This window comes from Mizuhopecten yessoensis, unplaced genomic scaffold (genome assembly GCF_002113885.1).
Source record: "Mizuhopecten yessoensis strain PY_sf001 unplaced genomic scaffold, ASM211388v2 scaffold10707, whole genome shotgun sequence".
NCBI classification, from domain to species: domain Eukaryota; kingdom Metazoa; phylum Mollusca; class Bivalvia; order Pectinida; family Pectinidae; genus Mizuhopecten; species Mizuhopecten yessoensis.
Genome location: NW_018408681.1, coordinates 34,939 through 61,148, shown reverse-complemented (window position 1 = coordinate 61,148; position 26,210 = coordinate 34,939). Strand labels below are relative to the sequence as shown.

Here is a 26,210-nt window from a genome sequence, read left to right as displayed (position 1 = left end):
AGTTTTTGGCCGTGGTACTGGAATCCTTGACACACATTCTTGTTATGCATCGATCATAAATTCAAATGTACCATCATGTATATTTATTCATACATACGACATAAAATTACTATAAATTGGATTTCTCATAAATAATTGGTCTCCTGTCAGCTATTGTTAACAAATAATAGTTGAACTTAACAATGTCATCAATAAAATAAACAAAACAGGAAATCTGATTTTCCAATTTAATACTTTTTGTTACTATTAACAATATATATATAACATTAAATGTAGACCTTGCATTCAAAGATTGTTCAATCTTCATCAACAAAATACATGTATATCCATGTCCTTCTTGAATAAATCATATTGTACTTGAAAGTTAAATCCATGTGAACATTATTTTTGGCTCTGACAAAAAAATGTCATTTTCTTCAAGAACGATTTCCTTCAGTTGGATATTTTTCCCTTGCAATTTTTCTTTTCCTGGTTGATTGTTTAGCGTGGAGAAAATATTTCTGATCAAGTCCTTTTTATCAGTTCAGGTTTTAATTTGACAGATTCATTATTATTTCTGTGTTAGTTTGTTGCTCACAAGAGTTGCCCAGGATTCATTTTTGGTCTGTCCTTTTTTTCTGTGTTAGTTAACTGTTCACAAGAGTTGCTCAGGGTTCATTTCTTGGTCTGGCCTTTTTTTTGTTTTTTCTTCGGAGGTTCACTGTCCTCGCTGCTGTGCGCTGGTACACTGAATCCTGGTATCTATAAACACAAACTTAGCACTGTACACAACAGATTGTAAAATAATGTCAACATTTGGAATGTACATCAATTTATGTTTTTACTAAAATGTCATCAATAATTCAATAATTATATAAACTTTATTTATTTTATAACAACAATGAAACAAGTTATTTCAACTTGTTTTAATCACTCTTGTTGGCCCAGATGTTAGCGCGTTGGGGGTCTTAATGTGTGAGAAAACAGGAGTACATGGAGAAAACCCACGCGATCAGGTAGGCGATCCAGTACCTTTTCACGTCCGATCAGGGAATTGAACCCCGGCCGCCTTGGTGAAAAGCAAGTGAACTATCCACTGCACCACCCGACTACCCAATTATCAATAATTAGGTCATAGATTCAATTATAACAGGAGCTGGTCGTTCATGTAGTTTATTAGAAGTGTTGACTAGTTTCACCAAGTGGGAACAGCAATTGATATAGATGTGGTATAGGGGCTTCAGATATGGTACTGGGGTTAGAAAAAGGTTTTCTTTTAATCAGAGTTTAATGTCTTTGCCACAACTAGGGTTATAATTATATAATATACAACATTTAATATAGCGCCCTATCTAGCTAACCTGAGCTACTCTAAAGCACTTTACAGTAGTACACAGATATACAATTAATACAATCAAGTTAATTAGCATATAATTAATATAAGGAGCTGCCTTATCAGGCGCTAACTACTAGTCCTATGCCACCTGGCTAATATCACCCAGTGCGTGTATGCCTGCGTGTGTGCTGGAGATGTAATATGTTCTGTTTGTAGACAGACTGTGCTTCCAACGGTATCATTTATAGTGCCACCTCACTTGAATGCTACAGCACAGATACCGCAACATTTACCCCAGACCATTTCATACTCCACCCGGGTTGTTGGAGTTGTGTGGGCAGGAGAAAAACACTTTCTCTGAATATTCCATGCGTACCACGACTTCGGGGATCAAACCTCGGCCGCCTGTGTGGAAGGCCAAAGTGTTAGCCCCTCGACCAATCCACCCATAAATTATATGAAGATGGTGGCATATGGAGATAATTCCAAAAGGAAAGAGTGGGTAAGAGTAAAAACGAAAAAGATACAGATCCCAAATGTTATAAATGGGAGAGTAGATCAAATCTGGTGTCATCAATGAAACCTCTATTCTGCCGGGGAGAACACATGATAATGGAAAAAATGAATCCCAATATATTAGTCACTTCTTAGAACATGCAGTTGGATACAGCAGGCCTAAAAAAAGTGTGAGGCTTAATCAGGAACATTTACCTATTACAGGTAATAAATGATATATATGATAATCTGGAGGTATGATGACCTACCTCTGGCTTGACCAGCTTCAGACAGAGCTTTAGGTGTTGGACATTGGACTGGTCGATACTGAGTTCGATGATGACCTGGTCAAATACATGGAACGTCACACTCCCACAGGTCTGTGTGTTGGCCTAGAAACAGTCAGTAGAAATCATCATATTAGGACTTTAGCAGCTATCCTTGAAGTTCAAAATGAAGGCGTAATAAAAGGATGATTCTTTTGCCTTCTGATAAATACCACCATATTGATTCCAATTTAAAGGTCTCTCATGTTCTGTCCGACTCTTAATTTAAAATATTTATTCCAAATAAACAGTGAGAAAAATTGGCAATACTCAATATCATAAAAAAAAAGATTGGATGGTCTAAAATTTAAGTTTGATTTAATATAAACTTGATATTATTTTACAACAGTCATGATTCAAGTTATATATATTATCATATATGTATCGTATAAGTCACTCTTGTGAGCCTGGATATAAACATGCAAGGGGTCTTAATGTGTGAGGAAACCAGGGTACCCGAAGAAAACACACATGGTCGACAGGTGATCCTATACCTTTTCACGTCTAATTGGAGAAGGTTGATTAAAAGAATTTCATATACAAATAATACAGACTGCATATAAAGCCTATGATCTTCATATTAGTTAAATGTTTACCTCTTCGTTGTATGTAAAGCGAGGTTTGGATTTGGTTTTGCCGTCGCTCAGATATAAGGTGCCCTCCAAGCCGTACTTTGGTATGAGCACCTGTAAGGCATTCTGTCTCACAAACAGTACATAACCCTCTTCATTTGTGGTGCGGTTTTTGAAAAAAATCTATGAAAGAAAAAGCATTGTGTATATGAGGTGGTGTTATTTTTTAAATAGTCCTGCAATGAAACTTTAAAGAAACTTGATTAACTACTCGCGAGGTTAATTCCCATACTCATGCTAATGGCTTCCGTCAGAGCACTCTATAATGATACATGTGGCACATATTCAGTCAGAGCAAGAAGCTTATTTTGCAATATTTCAATTCTTACTTAAGTTGGACTCAATGCAACTACCAAATGTAATCTGTTTCATTTGCCGATGAATTTGACCAGATTAACACTGCCTGTGCGTATGATTTTGCGAAGGGAGATAACTATTGACTTGTTTGAACAAAGAAGATACCATGCACTTGATTAGATTTTACATTTTATTGAAGCTACACAAGAATTTTTTCAAACAACCAAAAACGATCTTATATGAAATGCAGTCGAACAGTCAACTGCCATATCAAATTGTTTTGTCCTTTCAAGCCACGTCTGGTTTCCTGTATAATTTGACATTCAATTACTGCAGTTTCATGTTCCATGAGTTGGAGAACTTCGAAATTTAGCGGCTCTCCACTTCGAGCTAGTAAAAATATGGCTCTGTACATTCATTTTCCAGACTTATGTTAATTTTTGTGTTTCTTTTTAAACATCAACAGGTTTGTTAGGCCTTAACATGCTTTTATCATGTGTCATAGTGAATTTCTACTAGTATATGCAGCTTTCATACATATGTATACACCATTTCTGCAGATGTATCTACATGTATACATAGTCATTAATACTAGTTTAAGCATATATTCAACTCTATCCAATTATTTGGGGCTTTCTCATGCTGCGCATAATCAATTCGGTCCATTAGCCCCAAAGTCATTGGGGTTTCATTCATTTCATATACATGTCATACACAGTTTACATCGTACAGGACCATTTTCCGCCTGGTTCTTCAGTAGGGCTCAGGACTCGCCTGGCGATGTAACCAAACTATGTATGATAGCAGTCTTTGTGGTACAGGACTCTCGCCTGGTTCTCCAAGAGGACTCAGGACCTCGCCTGGCCACAACCTGCTCATTCAATTTCAATTTCTTCATTTGTTCATTGTCTACCAGCTCTAAACTTTAATACTTACCTCATTTCCCTTAACCAGGACCGCCTTTTCCTGTTCATAGGATTAGGACTTGCACCTGGTAGGGAATCTTGAATTTATCTTCCTTCATGCTGGTAATTTTGTTATATATATGCAGCAGCCAAGACAGCCCTAAATGCAATTTGTTTGTTTGATTTTGTTCTATGTTTTGTCTAGTTAAGTATGTGTTTGCTATGCTATGTAAATTATATTATGTGTAGAACAGTTTTGTAATGTAAATACTTAGTGATTTATTTTATAATACATCTGTAAATCTTAAAAATCCGTGTTTGTTATTGTTTATAAAGTCTGGTTTCCTGTATAATTTGACATTCAATTACTGCAGTTTCATGTTCCATGAGTTGGAGAACTTCGAAATTTAGCGGCTCTCCACTTCGAGCTAGTAAAAATATGGCTGTCGTAACCTCGCAGCTGAGCCTGTGCACAGCGTCTAGACATTATTCTTCTGCGATAACGCGTCAGAAAATTGGATATCTGATGAATTCATGAACAAAAATTAAATATGAAATTTAAAATATGGTTCTACAGAATTTGGCTGTATTCTTCTTCTTCCATTTACTGCGGCAGATCTCATAGATATGAGTGCAGTTGCCGCAATATCAATGTACCCCATCATGTTGTATGATGGTCTTTCAATGACGGACTATATTTTTTCTTACATTACGTCAATACATAGACTTGCACAAGCTCCAGCACCTGGGACAAACTATCAGAATGGACTTCACGAGCTCCAATTATTGAAAAAACACACGTTAATTGAAATATAGGGTTTGAATCGAACAAAAACAAGATTCAATCCTTAACTGTATACGACTTTCCCCTGAGCAAAAATAGTCAGCACTAAAGGTAATTTCTTGACGGCGCTATATCATGGGAGCTACAGTTTCATCGCAAGGTGTAGGGCATTTAAATTGCTACAGGAAACATGCATCAAAGCGCAAATTTGTGAAAATTTGATAATATGCTAGAATTTGTGTCCGCCAAAGTATAAGTTCTCTTACATTATTCTTGTCTTGTGACGTGAAATTCATCAAATATATATAATACATCTATATATAGACATAGATGTTGTTGTTACACTGTATAGAAAGCTGAGTATATGAAAAAGTGAGTTTTGGCTGCAGATGTGTTGTCAAACGAGATCTGATTGTAAATTAACTGAAATCTACGCTGCGATTACTTACGTGTGTATGGAGATTGACGGAGGCTCGGCCAGCATACTGCGCCATCTTGTGTCGGTAATTTAAATTATTGCACACCACCTGTCAAAAGAATGTTTCTCATAATGTTTGGTGGGAATATTATTTATCATCTATATACTACATTAAAACACTTGATAGTATTAGGGGTGAAATTGTGATGAACTTTATGTCATTGTCAACATATATTGCATCTAAGACTAGGTCTGAAAGCAAAATCCTCATCAACATGAGAAATTAATTACTTTCTTCAGTTTTTCAAAATGAAAATCTTGTAAATTTAACAGAGATATTAACATACACTTGTACATGTACTGGTGTTTATGTTTTTCCATTAGACTAGCTGAGCAGATGTACCTGTGTTTTGTGTTTTTCCATTAGACTAGCTGAGCAGACGTACCTGTGTTTTGTGTTTTTCCATTAGACTAGCTGAGCAGACGTACCTGTGTTTTGTGTTTTTCCGTTTGACTAGCTGAGCAGACGTACCTGTGTTTTGTGTTTTTCCATTAGACTAGCTGAGCAGACGGATCTGTGTTTTGTGTTTTTCCATTAGACTAGCTGAGCAGACGTACCTGTGTTTTGTGTTTTTCCTTTAGACTAGCTGAGCAGACGTACCTATGTTTTGTGTTTTTCCATTAGACTAGCTGAGCAGACGTACCTGTGTTTTGTGTTTTTCCGTTAGACTAGGATAGGATGCGTCGGCTCCAATACACACGGCCAGCAGTCTGTGTACAATGATGTCTGAGAATCTGAATACAAAGATGGCCGTCAATTAGTGTACATTATAAATTGATACAGCTGAACCTAGTTTAAGAAAACTTTGAAGTAATTGAAAGTTCCCCCTCCCCCTCACCACTCCTAGTCCCGCTCTCCTCCTTAACTCATTTACCCCTGGAGACACATTTGAACTCTTCCCAATCAAAGGTTGGAATGGTTCATTACGAAATTCAGGGGTGAATGAGTTAATGTCTTTTTTAATCCTTTACCAGATATATTGTTTTCTTTATAAAACTTGAAATCTAGATTTCATTGACCTGACAAGTTCAGGTTGGAATGTATCTTAAAATCAGAATGATATATGATCAGAGAGGAAAGGTGTTTTAGGCCAAGTCAAGAATTTAGTCTTGGACAATGTTGAAGGGATAGACACACACTTATTTATCTATCTCAACAAAACATTTTATCACAAAGATTTCTGAGTCACTCCCCTGTCTGATATTTTTTTCATTTTAATACCATTAGTTTTAATTACAATTACACTCATACCTATGAGTTCTGTCGCAGTTAATGGAAGAAGATTAGTTGAAATCTTCTTGGCATTTCTAATTGTTTGAAATACTTGCCGTAATGACTGTAAACCAAGAATTTCAACAGGTTTTCCATTAAGGATCTATTAAAAGTTCTTCACTGTAATGCTATACTCAAATATGGTACCAAAATCGTGTATGATAAAAGCACTATAAAGCCCAGAATTGGTTGAAATAAGCTAACATAAGTGTGGTAACAAAACTATTTCATACCAGATGACAAGACAACAAAAGGCCAATTGAAAGTGATATCGCAAATAGCTCAGTTCCCCATTTTGGACTCAGAATTCAGGAGAACAACACTCTTGCTTTATGTCACATTTCACTCCCTGTTCCTAAGAATACTTTGAACTAAACTTCACTCATTTATGATAAACTGTTAACTTCATGAGGGGTAGGACTGAAAAAGCCTTAAATGGCCAATTCCCTTGAGAGCTGTAATATGCTATTCATTTACACAGCTAATTCCAAGGTCCAAAGGACGAATTATAGTTCATGGCAAATATATTTGAGGTACATATGTGAATATATGGTTAAAAGTATATGGTTGGAATCTCAATCAGGTCCATGTTATGACCAAGAGACCAAGTTCCCAGTGTGTGTTTAGGCCAGACCCAATTCCTAATCCTGGAAGCTTGGATGTATTTGTCTCTGCATACCCAACAAACACATTTGTAGTGAAAGGGTGGGGACCATCACCTTTTTCTAGATGTTATGACCTAGAGATTATGACCCTGGGTCTTTCAGTTTTTAAGAAGAAGCTATTCAATAAAAAAAGCTGACAGACAGATAATGGACGCTGCACCATATCACACAAGCTCACAGGCACTTTGTGCCAGGTGAGCCAAAAAATAATGTATAAGTATAAAATATGAGCAAGTTATCAATATAAAGAAGTTTATCCTTGCCATGCAAAAAGATCTGGGGCATTAATAGTTAAGTTTTTATTGGTATTGTAGAACATCAGGATGTATATAGTAGCACTGTCAAATATATGTAAGTTCTGTTGGTGTTAAGAACACGTACCTCCTAATAGGAGATGTGAAATGGGTGTAGATACCGGCTGCAAGACCATAGTGAAAATACTCCGTTTCTGGTATCATTCCACTGCAGAAGTAGACAGCCTGCATCATACAACGTGTGGTCATGATCCGCAGCATTGTGTTGAAATACGGGTCTGATGGAACAACGGCACTCTGCAAACTGTCAGCCAGCGCCTTCCCTTTAGATACATCTATATTAAATCCCTGTAATATATCACAACCTTTTAGTTTCTCTGCTGTCAGAAACTTTCTCTAAAAGGTTATCTTTCATAACATTTCAATATATGCACCATTAAACATTTATATTGTTCAATAGTGTAACAAAAATCCACATACAATGTTTGAATGAGTTAAAAAGAAGTGTCGTCTCTTTAGATGTAGGATAATTATGATTTGAATAATTCTGAGACTGTCTGATTTCAAATGTTACATTTCCCTAGAAAAGTCCATTCAAAAGAATTCAATTTTACTTGGAATCATTTAAAACCCATGCAACTACACTGTATTTATCTGGTAAAATTTAAAACAATACATGTACAAAAATGTTCAGAAAGATCTTTCCAGCACTCTCTCCAAAACAGCCATAACAAACTTCAAACCTAAAATCCAACATGGCTGCCCGGAAGTTATAATTTTCTTCCTACTCACAAGCAGTAAAGGTATTGCACAACTAGGAACCAAGGGGAACTGTGTACAATATTTAAGAAAGATCTGTAGATTATTTTCTGGTAAATTGTGATAACAAACTGATCTTGAAATTCAAGCTTGATGCCTTACAGCCAAATATTTCTTCAAAATCACAAACAAAAATGATGTTTTATCACTATGTTCCGACAGGAACTTTTATACTTTAGGAAATACTAGTTCAGTAACAAGAGAAATATTGAAAAACCACAATTGTTCAAAGATGGACCACAGATGAAAGGCGACTTGAAAAGCTCTCCATCTGATGATGGAAGGCCGAAAAATGAGCCAATAAAACCCCTACGATTTTTAAAGGAAATTGAAAGACTTAGGGTTAGGGGAATTGCTTGCAACCATGAAAATGTTATGACAGTGGTACACATGTCTCAAAATAATTGTATCTTTCAAGCTGTATCCACTGCTAGGTTAACAGAAATTAATAATGTTGAGAGTCATGTAAGACTCAAAGTTTATAAAGAAATACCACATAACATTTGCTAGTTTACCTTTGACAATGCAGCTTTGATGACAGGCTCAAAGTTGGAAGGAGGCGGAGCAGGATGTCGCCTCAGACACGCACAGTCCGGGAACTCCTCCAATGTCTTCTTGGCGGAAGCCACATTCGCTAGTAACATGAACTCCTCTACCATGGAGTTGGTTTCCCTGCAAGGAATATCAAGATAACATTGAACCTCATAAATTAAAAATAAATATCATAAACAGAAAATGTATGAAAACATTCATATTCTCCAGCTCCTGATTTAATTGCTGAGCCTGACCAAAGAACCAATTTTTAACAATTTATGAAAACTACACCATAGAATATGATAATCTAGCTGTACCATTGCTTAGGACCGCAGGGGTCAAATCAACCTGATTCAATTAAGAAATGTTTGTTCTACCTCAATAATGTTTTTGGTCAAATTTTGTACAATCCACTCAGGCAATTTGGGGGTTTTAGCGTCTTAAAGCAAAATATTAGATATTTTTTCTCTTTGGGGCCCGGTCTTCCTAGCCCCAGGGGTCGAACCAGCCTCATATATTTAGGAAATGATTGCCCTCCCCCAATGAAGTTTCAGAGCAAATTTGGTTAAAACTGTCTCTGGTTTTTAGGTTTTAGGAGGAGATGCGTTTTAAAGCAACATTTTAGCTAAGTTCCCTTTCAGGGCCCTGCCCCCCTGGCCTCAGGGGTCGAACCAACCTCATTTAATTAAGAAATGATTGCCCTCCCCTACTGATGCTTCAGACTTAATTTACCCCTTTGGGGCCCAGCCTTCATAGCCCCAGGGGTTGAACCAGCCTCATTTATTTAGGAAATGATTGCCCTCCCCCAATGAAGTTTCAGAGCAAATTTGGTTAAAATCGTCTCTGGCATTTAGGAGGAAATGCGTTTTAAAGCAAATTTAGCTAAGTTACCCTTCAGGGCCCCGCCCCCTGGCCTCAGCGGTTGAACCAACCTCATTTATTTAGGAAATAATTGCCATCCCCCAATGAAGTTTCGGAGCAAATTTGGGTTAAGGAGGAGATGCGTTTTAAAGAAAATTTAGCTAAGCTCCCCTTCAGGGCCCTGCCCCCCTAGCCTCAGAGGTCAAACAAACCTCATTTATTTAAGAAATGATTGCACTCCCTTACTAATGCTTCATACTGAATTTGGTTGAAATCTTCTCTGGCGTTTAGGAGGAGATGCGTTTTAAAGCAAATTTAGCTAAGTTCCCCTTCAGGGCTCTACCCCCCTGGCCTCAGTGGTCGAACACACCTCATTTATTTAAGAAATGATTGCCCTTCCCTTCTGATGCTTCAGACTAAATTTGGTTGAAATCCTCTCTGGTGTTATAGAGGAGATGTGTTTTAAAGCAAATTTACTTAAGTTCCTCTTCAGGGCCCCGTCCCCCTGGCCTCAGGGGTCGAACCAACCTCATTTATTTAGGAAATGATTACCCTCCCCCAATGAAGTTTTAGAGCAAATTTGGTTTAATAGCAGCATCAGATTACTAGGTCCAACCTTATTTCATAAATGAACAACTAAAATAACCAAAAGATGCTGTACAGACTGAGGGAAAAAGCAAACGCTGTATGTCCCTTCCATTTTGTGACAGGGGCTTGATGGGCTAGATGAGCTGAGTACTTACATGATCTGCTTGGCCTGGACATCAATAGGTTCATGTGTCTCACTGTCAATGTGGAAACGGATTTCAGGAGAAGCCAGGGTCAGTGCTCTGTAGTGGACAGACAGAATGTGTAACAAAAAGATCTTTCTATGAAATCAATTTACTTGCAGATTCTTAGCCATATTATCTTAATACCAGCAAGCAATAAAAAAAAGTTACACTCCAGTATAACAGTGGTAGAGAAACCTCAAACACAGGCTTAAAGACTTGTCTAAAATGAGGCCTTACTTGGACATGGACTTGAAGATATCGTGGGCTGTATACCATTATGATAGTTGAATATTCTTCAACATTTTCTGGCATAACCTTTAGGATTTTTTTGTGCATTTGAAAGAATCTCATTGTAAAGATAAGTCTCCAGTTATGTTGCAGGTTGATATGAGTTGCTTTGTATTTGTATTTACAATAATTAGTGCTGAAATATGCATTGAAAATTACCCAGCATCAACCCTCCTCTGTTTTAAGATCTTGGCTAGTCTGTTAAGGTGGCGTAGACTTCTAGTGAGCGAGTCATTCTGTGCAGTATCGTCAATTTTCATCTGTGCCTCTGCGTAAGTAAAGGCTGCCTGCATGGTTAAAACAAACGGAGGAAACCATGTTAAAACAAACAGACAACCTCAGTAAAACAGACAGAAAACCCCTGTTATAACTGACAGGAACAAATGAAGGCCAACATCATGTTGTGCTGGCTAAGCCAGTGATGAAGTACAATAAACCATACAAAGGGACTTGTTCTATTTTTCAACTATTTCAATTTTGAATACATGCATTGTCCCTGTCCCCTGCCTTTCCTTATATTTATGTATGCCTGATTTTTTGCCTTGACAGTGTTTTTATAAAACTTAGTTTGAAGGTTCTGGCCCTTCTTTCTTACCTTGGGCTTATTGTCCTGACCTTCCTAACCTCTGTTTGCCTTGGCAGTGTTTTTATAAAACTTAGTTTGAAGGTTCTGGCCCTACTTCCTTACCTTGGACTTATTGTCCTGACCTTCCTAACCTCTGTATGCCTTGGCAGTGTTTTTATAAAACTTAGTTTGAAGGTTCTGGCCCTACTTCCTTACCTTGGACTTATTGTCCTGACCTTCCTAACCTCTGTATGCCTTGGCAGTGTTTTTATAAAACTTGGTTTGAAGGTTCTGGCCCTACTTCCTTACCATGGGCTTACTGTCCTGACCTTCCTAACCTCTGTATGCCTTGACAGTGTTTTTATAAAACCTAGTTTGAAGGTTCTGGCCCTACTTCCTTACCTTCGATTTAATTACACTCTTCGTGAAACTCGTCCCTACAACATCAGCGTCATGTGTCATTTCCCACAAAATTGAAAATGCAAATCTGAAACATGAAAAAAAAAATATACCATGATCATTGCTGTGGCCCTCCGAAATGTGCATTTGAACTTATTTCATTATCTTCTTACTTGCACAATCTATCAAGGCATGTCAAAGAAGATTCTTCCGAGAAGTTCTCTGTAGTGATCTCAAAATTTATATTATTGTAAAATCTGTTGAATCTGACTCCTGACTTTTCTGACATCCTGTCTAAGCTGACATCATGTTGTGTCTCATGTGGTGTAAGACAGTACAGGTTAATTTGACCAATGAATTATACCAATGGGTGTCAGATTAGACAGGTAATTCTAAAACATTTGATGTGCCTTACAGGGTGTTGGAATAGACAGGTTAATCTGACTGATATATTGTGTCACACAAAGGAATATATCTAATGGTTTCACTTGGTACATAAAAATCTGTAGAAGGATTCCTATCTGATCTTCTCCTCAAACTTAGTTTCATTTTATAAACAGTTTCTTAAAATTTATCAATTGAGACAACTAGAACAAAGGGGATGATAATGACAGTGACATAAGTTACTGTACCTTTCCACGTTGGACCTGAGGGAACACAAATTGGAACTGAGGAGTTCGGGTACCATGTCAATCCGCTGTTACAAAAAAAAATGGAATCGTTTTTTTATTTTAACTAGCTGCTTAACTATTTTTATTTCGTTGTTGGTTCTATTTTCACTGATAAGTACACAACTATGATATGACCTTTCTAACCTTCCTTCCCTCTGAAATAGTTTACATCATTGACAGTGATGCCTTATTAAAGGACAGACCTTTTTTGTACTGGTCCTGTTCTCACCCTTCTTTTGACTTTTCTGTGAAGACTGAAGTGCACAGCTACAGGGAAATCTTATAAAACAACACCTTCACTGCATCAATTATTTTTTTTAAATTCAAAAACTCTAGTTTCAGCAAAAACATTTAAGTCAGAAATCGATTTACAGGTGACAGTTATGTTTTTGAAAATTTAAGGATTTGAATGATTTCCAGATTATTTGAGCTGGCATTTTCATGGTTTTGACACTGGTTTCTATGTGCTTACCCTGTCTGTGAGGTAGACAGTGGTGCCACGCTCAGCGGCTTCCTTGTCGATGGCCGTCCCTGGTCTGATGAAGTGAGACACATCTGCTATGTGAACACCAATCTAGTAATACAGAAACCCAAAACTTTCACTACAATGAAACCTCCCTAATACAATCCCTGATCATCCAATTCTGTTATCCCATTTTCAATGAAAACTACAAAAAGTTATATTAGTCATTTCAACATTAATCTGTATTTCCTCAAAGTTTTCTTCACTAGAATACCACCAAAATTTCTCTTCATTACTAAGGACTTTATCTACAGTCATTTTACAGTATGTGTAGGACACAACTGACCTCAAGGTTTCCGTTTTCTAGCTCACGACAGTGAAGAGCATCGTCTATGTCTGTACATCCTGGTGGATCAACACTACAGATATCGATGTGACGCAAGTCTCGTCGCCGCTTGTAGTCCTGAAAAATAATAATCCATTTTATAGATGTCCAAATAGGAAGACTGTTTGATCACTTCATCAGGGAGTGTAAAAACCTATTAACAGCTACTGGTCATTTCAGGACGTGCCATGTTTTTGGGGTGAAGAAAAGCCAGAGTACCAGGAGAACAACCACCAACCTGTGGACAGCACCTGGCAACTGCCCCACGTAGACCTCAAACCCGCAACCCAGTGGTGGAGCGCTAGTGACTGCAGACGGTCAGAAGCCTTAACCACTTGGCCGCCATAGCCCCTGATATGTGAGGAGCCCCATATGTCATATGGTGCTATTAATGAAATAGTGTGTTTTAATCGTTCTTAAAGTTCAGGTACAGACAGAGTAAATAGTTCAACTGTTTCAGCTATTTTCTGTTACACATACATGATGGCACCGGGGCTTTCACAGAAATGACATACCTAGGGAGGGAAATTGACTTATTTGATTAACTATTGGTTAACATGTCAATAAAATTAGAGGTTTACACTGAAAAGCAGATGTTTCCAGCCCATAAAATCACATCAGATATTTAAGAATTTCTATCAAGTCAATTTTTACTCCATGAAGATTTCATTATCTATTTATTAAAGTGTTGACAAAGTTACAGCAGAAACTGACACACACTGTAGATAAAACAATTTTTAAAACTAGCAAATGTTTGTAAACTAAAAAGTCCTTGCAAAACACGGATGCTCCACACCAACACTCAAGAATTAAAGTAAGATCAGAGGTCAAGGTCAATGATCCAGTTTAAAAAGTTATGTAACATGTTACATTCATAATGATTCATAACTGACCTATACGGCAAAAATCAACACGATCACAGGTCAAGGTCAAAGGTGAAGGTCACAAAAATGCTTTGAAACATGCTGTACTCATCAATGTAAATAAGCCTATGAAGTAACATGACCATAGTTGCAGTACTAAGGTCAGTCCATAACTGAACTGAACACAAAAACCAGACATAGTACATACAGACAAGTGCAACAATTAATGCCCTGCACCACTTTCAGTACGGCATACTTTAACGTTTGCATCCATCTCACTTTTATAAAACTGGAGCTAAACACAAATTCTAACCAAAGATGAAGCTTCATGCAAAGTCTAACCTGTCTGGTGTATGACCAGTTGGAAAAGCTTACAATGCCCCCCCCCCCCCCGACACCAATGTTGCAGGTTTAAAGTAATTAGATAAATATTCCAAATAAGTAAAAAAGAGTTCTGTATTTTTTAAATGCTCCTAAGCAGAAGAAAACCCCTAACATTGCAAGATCTCCAACATTTTGTTTGCCTCATGCTGTGGAATATAGCTGGCAAGTTTAAATTATGAAAGATTTCAGTTAATTAGCATAGGAAAACACTTGTTAAACAGTCGCACCTCGTCTGTGATGATCCAGGGTAGTTTTGGGAGACAGGCAAGCACAGCTTCAGAGAAGTTGGAGTGGGGAACGTCATGTTCCAATAACAAAACTTCATTCTCTGTGTCTTTGTCCCCGATGTTACCAAGCTTCCTCACAAAATGACCCTGAAATAAAGATAAAACTCAACATACAGTTTTCTGTTTACACAGTGCTTATTTAATATTTATGTAGGGAAAATAAAGACCCCAAAAAGCAAAGTAAGACCATGCAGTATTAAATTTGAGGCTTTCAGATCAAGATTTGGCTGGGTGTGTAATGTTACCTGTTTACTAGAAACATTTGCTGTCATGTTGAGTTTCCAGATTCAAAAATGTTAAAAATTGTAATGAAGATTACATTATACCAGGATTCCATATATGAATATATGGGTATTGGTTTTATCAAAATTTAAGCATTTAAGCAGTTGCCAGATGCTCACTGTACCCCTAAACCTGAAAACTTCTAGAATATTTAAACCACATCAACCGACAACAAGACTGACCTGTGGGTAACGGGAGTTGCGGGGCCAGTTGTCAATAGCAACTACAATCCTCTGTGTTATGAGGTCAGCTGCCTGTCTTGTCTCGATGCGTATTTTAGGAATCTTCTTCTCTGCTGGCACAACAATATGACGGGTACCCTAAACCGTAAAAAGTAATATTTTAATCAGAACTTTTAATTAAGCAAATCATGCAACGTTTTCAAAGTCTCGTTGAAACCAATGAGGTTATAGCTTCAATTACAAAACAAAATCATGGAAAAATGATAATTTGCAAATGATGAATTATACCTAAATGTCGACAATTTTTTATGTTTGCATATGATGGAATTCTGTTTCACATTTAGTCTGGAAAACTTGATTTCTGTTTAAGAAATAATTTAACCTTTAACCAATCATTTCAACTTTGACTTTAAGATGGGGGTCATGGTATTGGTAAATGAGGTACCTCCTTCACTGCTGAGGGACGCAGAATTCCACAGTACTGTCGCCAATTTCTCTTGATGATGCCAACAATTCTGCCTGTCGGCTGTCGTAATTCTTTGGGAATTTTTTTTCTTTTTATAGCTTCGTCCTGCAAATATACAAGATGAGGGTGCATACAACTCAATATTTCATAGACCAAAATGAAAATACAGCATGATGACAATCACATCTAAATAAGTTTTATAATATACAATATAGGCTGCTTTTAGGAATCCCAGTTGAAATGGTCTACATGGCAAGGAAATATTCTGCAATAAACACTTAGAATGAAATATATATCTTCCACCCTGTGCAACCCTTTGTCACCCCCAGCACCCTATATAAGGGCTCTGCTGCAAATTTTACCTCTGACAAGTTACAGACAGTAACAAAACCCGTCAGGTTCACATTGGATATGGTATATCCACACAATACGAACTGGGGAAAGTCTCCTCTCAGTATTTTTTTTATTGTTTTTACACTTTAACTCAAAGTTTGCTGACCTTATAGGCAGTTGTGTGACAAACGAATAACAATTAATCAAACATTAGAAGTGCTTCTTGCACCCCCGTGTCAAATGTAACATATCCTTAAACATGTGTGTAAATAGACATTGTTCTTCAGAAATACTGCAAACCAGTGATAGTCAGCCTTTTTGATCCCTTAATATGCACATGCTAAATGTTCCTGAGGTCAGCCTCGGTCCAAATCTGTGCATGCCAATTTCTTTCTGGTTCACCCAGTTTATATGGTTGAATTGATACGCAAAAGCAGCCTTTGTCTTTGTGATCACTGGCTAAATTACTAGTCAACATAAACCAATTGTAAAACACTGTATGCAATCAAACATGAGTCTAGTGATCTTATGACTTTGACCTTTGACCTCAGTTAGGTGCACCAACAATATTCTTGTATAGTCATTTTTTCTACAGCAGTGCAGTTATAGACACATCTCATTCATTACTGTATGTCAGAAAACCTTAAACTAAGTGTCCCTAACATTCTTCCTTTGGCTTATGTTTTGTTAAATAACAGTGTTACTTAATATGTGTTGATAGAAGTTGTAATGTAACATTTTATCAACCAAAAATTAAAAAAAGGCAAATTATTGCAAGCAATTCATAATTACCCCCTCATCTGGCAAACTTTGGAATGAAAAATGAACAAAGACCAATATTTCTGTATTAAGTTCAGGCATGTGACCCAATTTTAGTATGCGACATTCCATCATTCCAAGAGGTACTAAATTGGCAATTTTAGCCAACAGAGCATGATGTATGCCCTGGACAATGTTATGCATGGTAACAAAAGGGCCATAACTCTATATATAATACAGCACAAAATCTGAATTTAGTACACGACACTCAATATATGAGATATACCCCAAACACATGGAAACCTGGATTGAGGACACAGTGCAAGTGCCCTCTGATAGTACTAGTTGGGGACTAAAAAGCAGTACACCTGGCATATAGTATTATATATATTGTTCATCACAGGGAATCAGATATAGAGAGCACAATAATCTTATCATGTTGAAAACACAAAGGAATACCATACTGGTGATATCCGTATTAAGAGACTATGCATAATTGTGTTGGTGTGTTACCTCTGTTTCCATGCTGTCCTCAACAATTTTTTCCGAGGACTCCTCAAGTACCATTGAGGATGGACAGCTCCATTCCTCCTCTGGCAACATCTCTATGGCAACCACGTCACTGTGCACCGCTCGGTTCTGGTTCATGTGGCCTTGTATGAACACCTGAAATACATACATTTACAGGTATGATACAAATATTTATGTTATACTATGTGATTCCTGGTGAAAACTTTCCATAGTCTATTTCCAAATCCAAGGGTTTCAGATTTTACCTTGCCTTGATTAATACTGTCAGTATACATCCACAACCATACATTTTTATCTTTTTCCATCAATAAAATAAGACACATGAAAATACATTTCTTCTGGATTTTTTTTGGATTTTCAATCAACTATCAAAATGCCTCGTTGAAATAATATAAAAGAAATTACAGACTTCAGAAGATTTAGAAGCTTCCATTTCAATTGTACAAAGCAACCTTGGAAATATACAATACAGTTTTACTTTACATGTATAACAATGAAATGAATCTATTTCAAATGAAATAACCTGTTAAAAGATCTGTAAAATTCCAACTTTTTAAAACAGAAGTGTCTAGATGAAGTTATTTTCAATGAATACAGAAACAAAAGTGTCGTGTCTAACATGTGATTGAATATTTCAGTCGATTGTTACCGTACCATTTCGTCCTTATTGTGGACGCTGACATTGGCCTCTAAGTAGTTTTCCCGGCTTGCCATGAAGCTGCCCTGGAAGTACCGCCCTGCTTTGATCCCACGCTGTATCTCTGACAGTGGTAGGTGTTCTGGAAACATGAGGCGGTCCTGAGAATGCTGGATATGTAATGAAAACAAAACTTGTTTATTTTTTGTGGTACGTATCAAGAGGTTCAGTATCAATCTAGGGAATGAACTATACTGATTTTGTTTTTCTAGCTTCACCAAATTTTTGATTTAATCATCAATTACATGCATAAAATTTAAGGCACAGATTTATTTCTCACAAAGAAATTCAATATTTCACTATCCAGGGCATTAGATTCTATTAATTAATATTATACGTACCAAATTCATCTGTGACCACTGACCAAGTTAATTTTTTACATCTTTATAAGAATTGCAAGATTCTATATTCCCATATTTTACATACCATGCTCATCTGTGACTGAGTTAATTGTTTACATCTTTATAAGATGTGCAAGATTCTATAATCCCATATTTTACATACCACACTCATCTGTGACTGAGACAAAAGATCTACAAGGTGTCCACAGTTTTCCAAACTCTTCACATATTCGTGGACTGCAACAGGAATAAATAAATTATATTTGGGGCTGTTAAAAGAGTTTTCATTATATATAGCAACCCAACCTTTGAATAGTAATCACTATAACTTTAAACAACTATAGAAAATTCAGTAAACTGGTTATCTTTTCATATTAAAACATCATGTTCTGAACATGATGTGCTCCATACCACTTTTGTGTTGCTCAAATGATCATGGGTAAAAACTACTGGGGATAGAAAGCACTGGTTTCTATTTCATTTGTTGAGAATTCATCTATTAGACAAGTCTCTAGAATTCTCAATTTTCAATCAAATCTGAAACACAAGTCTTACAGTATTCAACAAATCTCAGAAAAGGTTATTTTACCCACTGATGTTAATTTACTTTCACAAAAAGAACAAAGGAAACCAATTATTTTTTCCCTACATCATTCAAGTACATAAGGATTGAACGTCATTTTTTTCAATTTCATGTTTGAAATAAAAATACTTTCTAGCTGTCAAACCTCCCTCATTAGGAGGGAGACTCCCTCATGTTAACCAAAATTCACTAATCTCCTTTGAAACTCCCCCATTCAAGTCCAAACTCACACAAACTCAAAATCTACATCCTGTTGTCAAATGATCTCCTAGTTACTACAGGGTGTGTGTAATGATCATAACAGATGTGTCCGAATTAAATGAATACATTTTGGAGTTATTTTAATGCATAAAAAGGGACAGATAAATTGAGTAAAGCAGTTTCAGTCATGCTTCACACACTTTCTCCCTCATTGGAAATGTGGATTGAGGGAGATCTCCCCAATGGAGGGTTCAGAAGTTGACACCTATGCTCTAGCCAATCATCAATATCTATTGAGGTCAAATATAAAGTTGACCTTTGTGGAATCTGTATCTGTATCCAGTAGAAGACATCTACCTGATCCCAGGACTCCAAACATTTGATCATATCTATCCATGTTTAGGCTCTCTGCCTTTTACTTCTATACAAATTATCCACTTAAGTCTATGTGTGGTAGCCCTAAACAAGACCTGCATCCCTGTACTTGCATAGATGGTTCACTGGAATTGCCTTAAAAAGTCAACAGAGTGAGAGAGTTGTGAGATACTTCAGCCCTCACATTAAACCAGTGCTGGTTTGTTTTACCTGTGAATGCTTTAAGGCCTTGTTGTATGGCCTTCCTCCTGTTGTCAGCATCGTTTGTCAGAAGGACGACGTCAATTATCAGATCTGACTGGCCCTCTGAACGCAGGTGGTCCTGGTACCAACTCGTAGCCTCTCTGATAGCCCTGTCATTTCTGTCGTTGGAAGATTCTCCCTTCTGTCGCTCCACATATGTATTTCTGATGGTAAAATAACAATCCAAAATCACTATCTATGATCATTATCAGTTAAGGTCTTATGTTGTGGTGAATATGTATTTGGTTATATGAACTTGAGAAAGTGATATTAACAAGACTAAGTTGAGGTCAATATCACTTTCTCTGGTCCAATATTATCATTTATTTCTGGGTTAGAAGCGGTCAAAGGTGAGGGGTCTATAAAGACCAAAGGGGTCTATGAGCCTGTAGACCCCGCCTAACCCAGAGACAATGAATTTGTCACCCTGACAATCTTTTTTACTGTGTGTCAGACGCCATCTTTGTTGTTATGCAGAGATTCTAGTTTGAGTTATATCCCCTGGCACATGCTTTTATAGACCCCGGCAGAGCTGGGTCTATAGAAATATAGACCTCGGCAAGATATCCAATCAGAAAGAGTGTTACAAATTAGAAGGGTGACAAATACCACATATTCACTGAAGTAGAAGTCTTGAGTATATATATATATATATTGACCTACTCTTTCTAAAAATATTAAGACCAAGAGACTATCGACATTCAGTAGTCTCCATCCCTTCTGGGGTCTAAGAATGGTATAACAAATAACACTGTGTCAGGTTTACCCTTAGGACAACATTCAAAATCTTATATTAGTTTGATAACTTGTTTTTTATTTTGAACCTACCAACACCGAAGAAAATTACAATTTGAAAATATATTTCACTTTTAAGGTGCAATTCAATAAAAACTTTTTATATATCACTTAATTTTCAAAATATAGAATTCAACTGAAATATAAAAAAAACATTTCTCTGATAGAGGAACTGTTTACAAAGAAATGTGAGGATGGCTGACAAAATAATTTGCCAGAAAGTTTTAAAACAATATCTTTCTTACTTGTTGAATTCATTACAAAATGTGAAGAAATGTTTGCTTGGGTTCGCCAACATGCTCTTTAGTCTTTTGTAACCTGGGGAACTTCTGTGTCTCACCTGAGGACAAAGCATAATTATATTAAAGCAAAACCTGACAGATATTTTTCACAACTGTATTAGGATGCATTGCTTCTGATCAGGACAAAAAGCAGGATTACAAATACTTCAGGCTTGTGCTTTTGCAAAAGTACTTGCTTGAAAATGAAGAACTCAGTCTAGTACTAGTGCCTTTTACTAGAAATACTGAACCTTGGGTTTTTCTTGCCTTGCTGACACACAATTTTCATCTGATCAATTTAATTCTAAATGAAGTACCGGTAGTCTAATAATTTCTCTGAGAACGAAAATGTCATTGGGCATCAATTATAATTCCACAGGTTTTTCTTTAGAAATTTCCAAGATATTAAGAGGGTGAAAGAATTGCGATATTAAATTAATATTAACTGTAAAGATATGTGACTCAGTATCATTTTCAGGTAAATATTTGTAAACATGAGCTCAGGATTAGGCTGTAACTTTTTTTGCTTGATAGTCCACAGGACAAGTTGAATAGATTTAAATCTACTTGTTCTTCATCAATGTAACTGGTCCAAGATTTTCCATGAGGAAACATCTCCAGCACAAAACATAAAAGGTAATTGACTGTAAGGGACATACATAAATACTGCTATGAAGATATTGTGAATTTTTATCTAAATTTTGACAAATATGATGCATTATGTCTGTATTTTTAGCAGTTTTCCAAAATGAATACTCTTATTTTATAATCCATCTTTGTATATTGTGATAACATATTTGTTCACAAGCCCAAAGAACCAGTTACAAATGTAGGTTAGGTGATTCATAGTCCTTCTGAAACCTACTAATCTCAGATCTAGACTAGAGGACTACAGTGGCGGATCCAGAGACCTATCTGGGGGGGTTTCCAAATTTCCTGGGGGGGGGGGGTCCATGTGGGGAAAAATTGAGCTCCAGAGTCACTAGTGTTATTGTCAACTCTGGAGCTCAATCTGATGTTTTTGTTGAAATAGAACATAAGTCAGTATCTTACCTCGTCCAAGACTGTTTGTAATATCACGACATTCTGCACCGAACTGTCTTCCATAACGTCCATCTATTCAAAGCAGTCAAGAAAATAGTATTTTCATTATTGTGTCAAAGTTGGTATGTATAGTTCAAGCAATAACATATATATGTTTTCAGATATATCAGATCATTAATAGAAATGTAGCAGACCTGTACTAGGTTAGCTGTTGGCGACCATCTAGCTCAATTGGTAGAGCATCGATCTGTCTAGAGTTTAGAGGGTCCCAGGTTCGAACCCTGGTCTAGCCATGCATTTTTCCCACCAGAAAGCAACATCCCTACATGGACGTCAGTGTAGCAGAGGTCATTGTTTTTTTCAATGCCTTCACTAGGATTTGAACCGGAGACTTCCGGTTTACTAATCTTATGCTTTACCAAATGAGCTTTAGATAAATTTTTTCCCAGCCAAGTCAGTAGGGAGCTAGACTGCTGTTTTGGACCAGGGTGACAATAATGTCCCTTGTTTCATTTTGTAACCTTGCTTATTACCAACATATCTGTAAGTTACCTTTTCTCTTAGCAATTCCTTATTGTTTGTCTTCCCTAGTTACACATAATAAATCGCCAAACCCCTTTATATTTGCCAAAATCGGATGGTCAAATGGTGGCAGTATAACAAGTGGACATTTAAAAATCTTACCCTTGGGTCGAGAATTTTTCAAATCATCTCGAAAGAAGGTTTAATTATATGCATATGTAAAAGATGTGGATTGATTAGGTTGCCTTACAAGCATCAGCTGTAAGGAATTTCCCTTTAGCTCAGTGCACGTGGTAGAGCATCGCGATGGAGAGCCAAGAGTCGTGGGTTCAACCCCCAGCGACGGCACTATCTTTATCACTCTTCCTTGCCCTACTACACTTAATTAATAAGAAATTACTGTTTTTGTATTCACTGTTTGTACAATTATGCATCGATTGTAACGACCCCGTCAGTTTTAAGGGGTTATAAAATAACTTTTTTCAGCTTACCTCGCGAGAAACATTGCCATACATTTAAATGTGTAAACATGATGCTTTGTGTGCATTCTTTTCATGGTATATTAGTAATTACCGTTGTTTAACTTTAAAATGCAGCATACAAGTTCATTAGACATTTGGTAAAAAATATAATATGCTCGATTCTAACTGCTGCATTTCCAAGATGTTCATCTAGTGATGAACGCTAAACAATTTTCAAACTTTTTGAATATCAGAAAATATCTCACCTGGTGAAGAACAACATTTGTATCCGGTATGATGTAGTGAGGAGTCAAACACAGGCGACTTTTATTTTCGGGTTCAGCGACGAGGGGCTGACCAAAGTCAAAAGGATCGCATATCTGACAAGATTCCGACCCACAAGTTATGTCATCACGAAGATAGTGTTCCCTTACAATCTTGATTATCCTTCCTCTCTTTGTTTTCTTCACAAATGTCTTTGAAGTCAACATTTTTGCATTATTTTCAGGCCGGTTTCAGCACTACACGTGCACAGAGTTTTAACCGGAAGTACGCTCGTCTAACACTACTTTAACAATAAAGGCTAACAAGGACAAAATTGTACCGACAAATAGCGACTAGATATAGGGCCTACTAGCGTTATAAATATCAAATGGAAGTTATTTCATGTTTGTGGTCATCCGTGTAACATAACTGTTTACCTATCATGGCATTGCTAAAATGAAGATATCAAACAACTTATTTCTCTGTATGTGTAAAGAGGATATAATGGTCAAAGGGAAATAACTCAGTCAGTTTCGATACAATTTCCTGTGTGAATATTTGAAAAAAGGAACAAACATTTTTGGAACTGATAGCATGGTATAAAGGACATTGATATTTATCTAAAAAGTGTCCCGTTTTGGGTAGTGACGTTAGCTTAGATTTTAAACAGTGTGTAAACAAAAGAACAAAGTGGCACATTTTTAATGTTTTATTTTCAGTAAGGAGGTTATCATTGCATTTGTATCCACACCGAACAATCAGATTAATAACAAGGTAGAGAATTGTGGGAAATGTATAGCATCCTATCTAAGGACAAATTTAGGGGAAATGAACAAAGGGCTATAACTCTGTATGTTGTCGGTCATGAGACACTCTGTAATCCAAAGTGGTGATTCATACAAGAAAAATTGTAGGAAAACATGTATAGTAGATATTCCCCAGACAAGTGAACAAATGCATTAACTCTGTATATACTTGGGTATGAGACCCAGTTTCAGTAAGTAACACTCTAGCTGTCATCCAAAAAAGTATTTCCAAACCATACAAAATTTGCATTGTAGGTGAAAGAGCCTATGACATATGCCTCTGACAAATGAAGCATGCACTAACGATGAGCACAAACCTATAACCCCATCCAGTGGTACTCACCGGGGTACTAATACTAAAACCTATAACTCCATCCAGTGGTACTCACCAGGGTTCTTATACTAAAACCTATAACCCCATCCAGTGGTACTCACCAGGGTACTTATACTAAAACCTATAACCCATCCAGTGGTACTCACCGGGGTACTAATACCAAAACCTATAACCCATCCAGTGGTACTCACCGGGGTATTAATAATGTTGCATTTTCTAGTAACTAGGGTTGCAGGCGATGAGACAACTACATTGTACTTTAGTACTGTAGCTGGAAAATACAACAGTACTTTATAACAAAGCAAGATATTGGGTTGCAACCAATAATAACCCATCGGTTCATGGATAACGTATTTAGGGGCCACTATATTGTACAGTATTAATGTCCACTCCTATATCAGACACAATTTCCAGAGATGTTCAAAGGGTGGTGGCTGTACTGCTACCAAAAGTGAGTTGAGCAAGGTCATCTTTGAAAGTAATCGGCATCTCTCCAAAACACCTAAAAGCAGGGCATGTTCGGACAAACTGGTTTATCTATTTTTACACGGAATATTTCAGGGATAAAGCATTAGACTTTAGATACTACAGCAAATCCTTGGAAGTATTCGCAAACGTTCACAGAAAACAACATTAAATCACTAGGTCATGCTTGTTTCATAAATTAACAAATTCGGTCCAATTGTTTGGAATAGTATTAACGAAAACGGCCTTAGTGTATGAATAGTCCAGCTAGCACATGGACACTATCAACACATTAGTATCGAACTATCTGCTGTAACATATATGGCAAGATGTTAGCGGTGTACTAACTTTGTAAACTCCCGGTGAATTAGTGCAGGAGATATAGCCCTGACAAATCATTTCAATGATTTGGGTCACAGGTCAAAAACACAGGTCACATCACAGCGATCCACTTATCGGAGACATGTTTGTGTGCAGCACTCCTTATCCCAAGGTGCTTGGTAACTCAGGATATAGAATAAGAGATATTCTGTAGACAAACATGTGGATGGATGTGGAAGATACATGGACGGGGCTTATAAGCTTGGAGGACTTGTTCAGAAAGTTCGTTCTTATGCAGTACTGTAAAAGTGGCAATTTTCGCAATGTGGAAAAGCTTGCATTTTTAATGTTGAGTAAAATATCACAAAAATACCCAAAACACAAATGTTTATTTATAGGTTATAGGCAAATAGAACACAACCATTTCAGACCCTTTGTCACAGCAAAGAACTTCCATACCCCCAATGACCAATTTAAAGTGTCACAATGCGGACAATTCAACAGGCAAAACATTCCGCTTTTGCCGTATAACAACAAACTCATATTAACAAAACAGATCATTTTATTTACAAGTCTTCATTATCATCATTATTTGATTGCACTTGGTGGTATGAATGTGAATAACACTAATTTTAGTAACGGATATCAGGATTCAGAAGTTCAAACGTATAAGTGATATCAAGGATTCAAAGAGGCAATGTCACTGATCTGAATTAATGGTATCACCCATTCCTATAGTTGCAAAATCAACAGTCCTGATTTTAATTGGTGATATAAGTTATTTGAATGAGTTATTTCACCGATTCAAATTTAGAATTGGTCATATCATCTCTGAATGAGTGATACCAGAATCTGGTAAATTGTATTCAGAAGGAAACATACAGTATGGAAACTGAAAATCCAGTAAAGTAAACAAAAATCTAAAGTAACTCACAGTCAACACACACCTCACAACACATAGAACAAAGAATCTGGTTGTTCCATTGTGTGCACGGGCTCCATCACAATAGTTCTGAAGTCAGTCTTTAATAGCTGATAGTATAACAGTCCAACATTTTGAAAGTGACTTGGTAGAGAAGTAGCAGATCTTGTGATGTATTGTTCCTCGTGAGGAAATTGTGATTTATTTTCAAAACTGTTCGTTCTTTAANCTGTCATTCTAGTCGCGAAGCCTCATTTGACGTCATCAGGTGATGGCCAGCCCTCAA

General features: G+C 36.9%; 1 protein-coding gene across 1 annotated transcript; it reads right to left on the bottom strand.

The window, feature by feature from the left end:
* Positions 1-213: 213 nt before the first annotated feature.
* LOC110461923 (exosome complex exonuclease RRP44-like) lies at positions 214-23,361 on the bottom strand. Its single transcript, XM_021515658.1, has 23 exons — positions 23,079-23,361; positions 21,839-21,901; positions 20,750-20,844; positions 19,677-19,873; positions 18,471-18,544; positions 17,924-18,076; positions 17,252-17,404; positions 15,626-15,751; positions 15,181-15,318; positions 14,657-14,803; positions 13,144-13,260; positions 12,807-12,908; positions 12,296-12,360; positions 11,667-11,751; positions 10,859-10,986; positions 10,382-10,468; positions 8,759-8,915; positions 7,552-7,772; positions 5,877-5,967; positions 5,204-5,281; positions 2,733-2,891; positions 2,080-2,202; positions 214-741 (listed from the first exon to the last, which is right to left on the bottom strand). Exons 1-23 carry the CDS (start codon positions 23,301-23,303, stop codon positions 655-657), a joined length of 2,871 nt encoding a protein of 956 aa, XP_021371333.1. The 5' UTR covers positions 23,304-23,361; the 3' UTR covers positions 214-654.
* Positions 23,362-26,210: the final 2,849 nt, after the last annotated feature.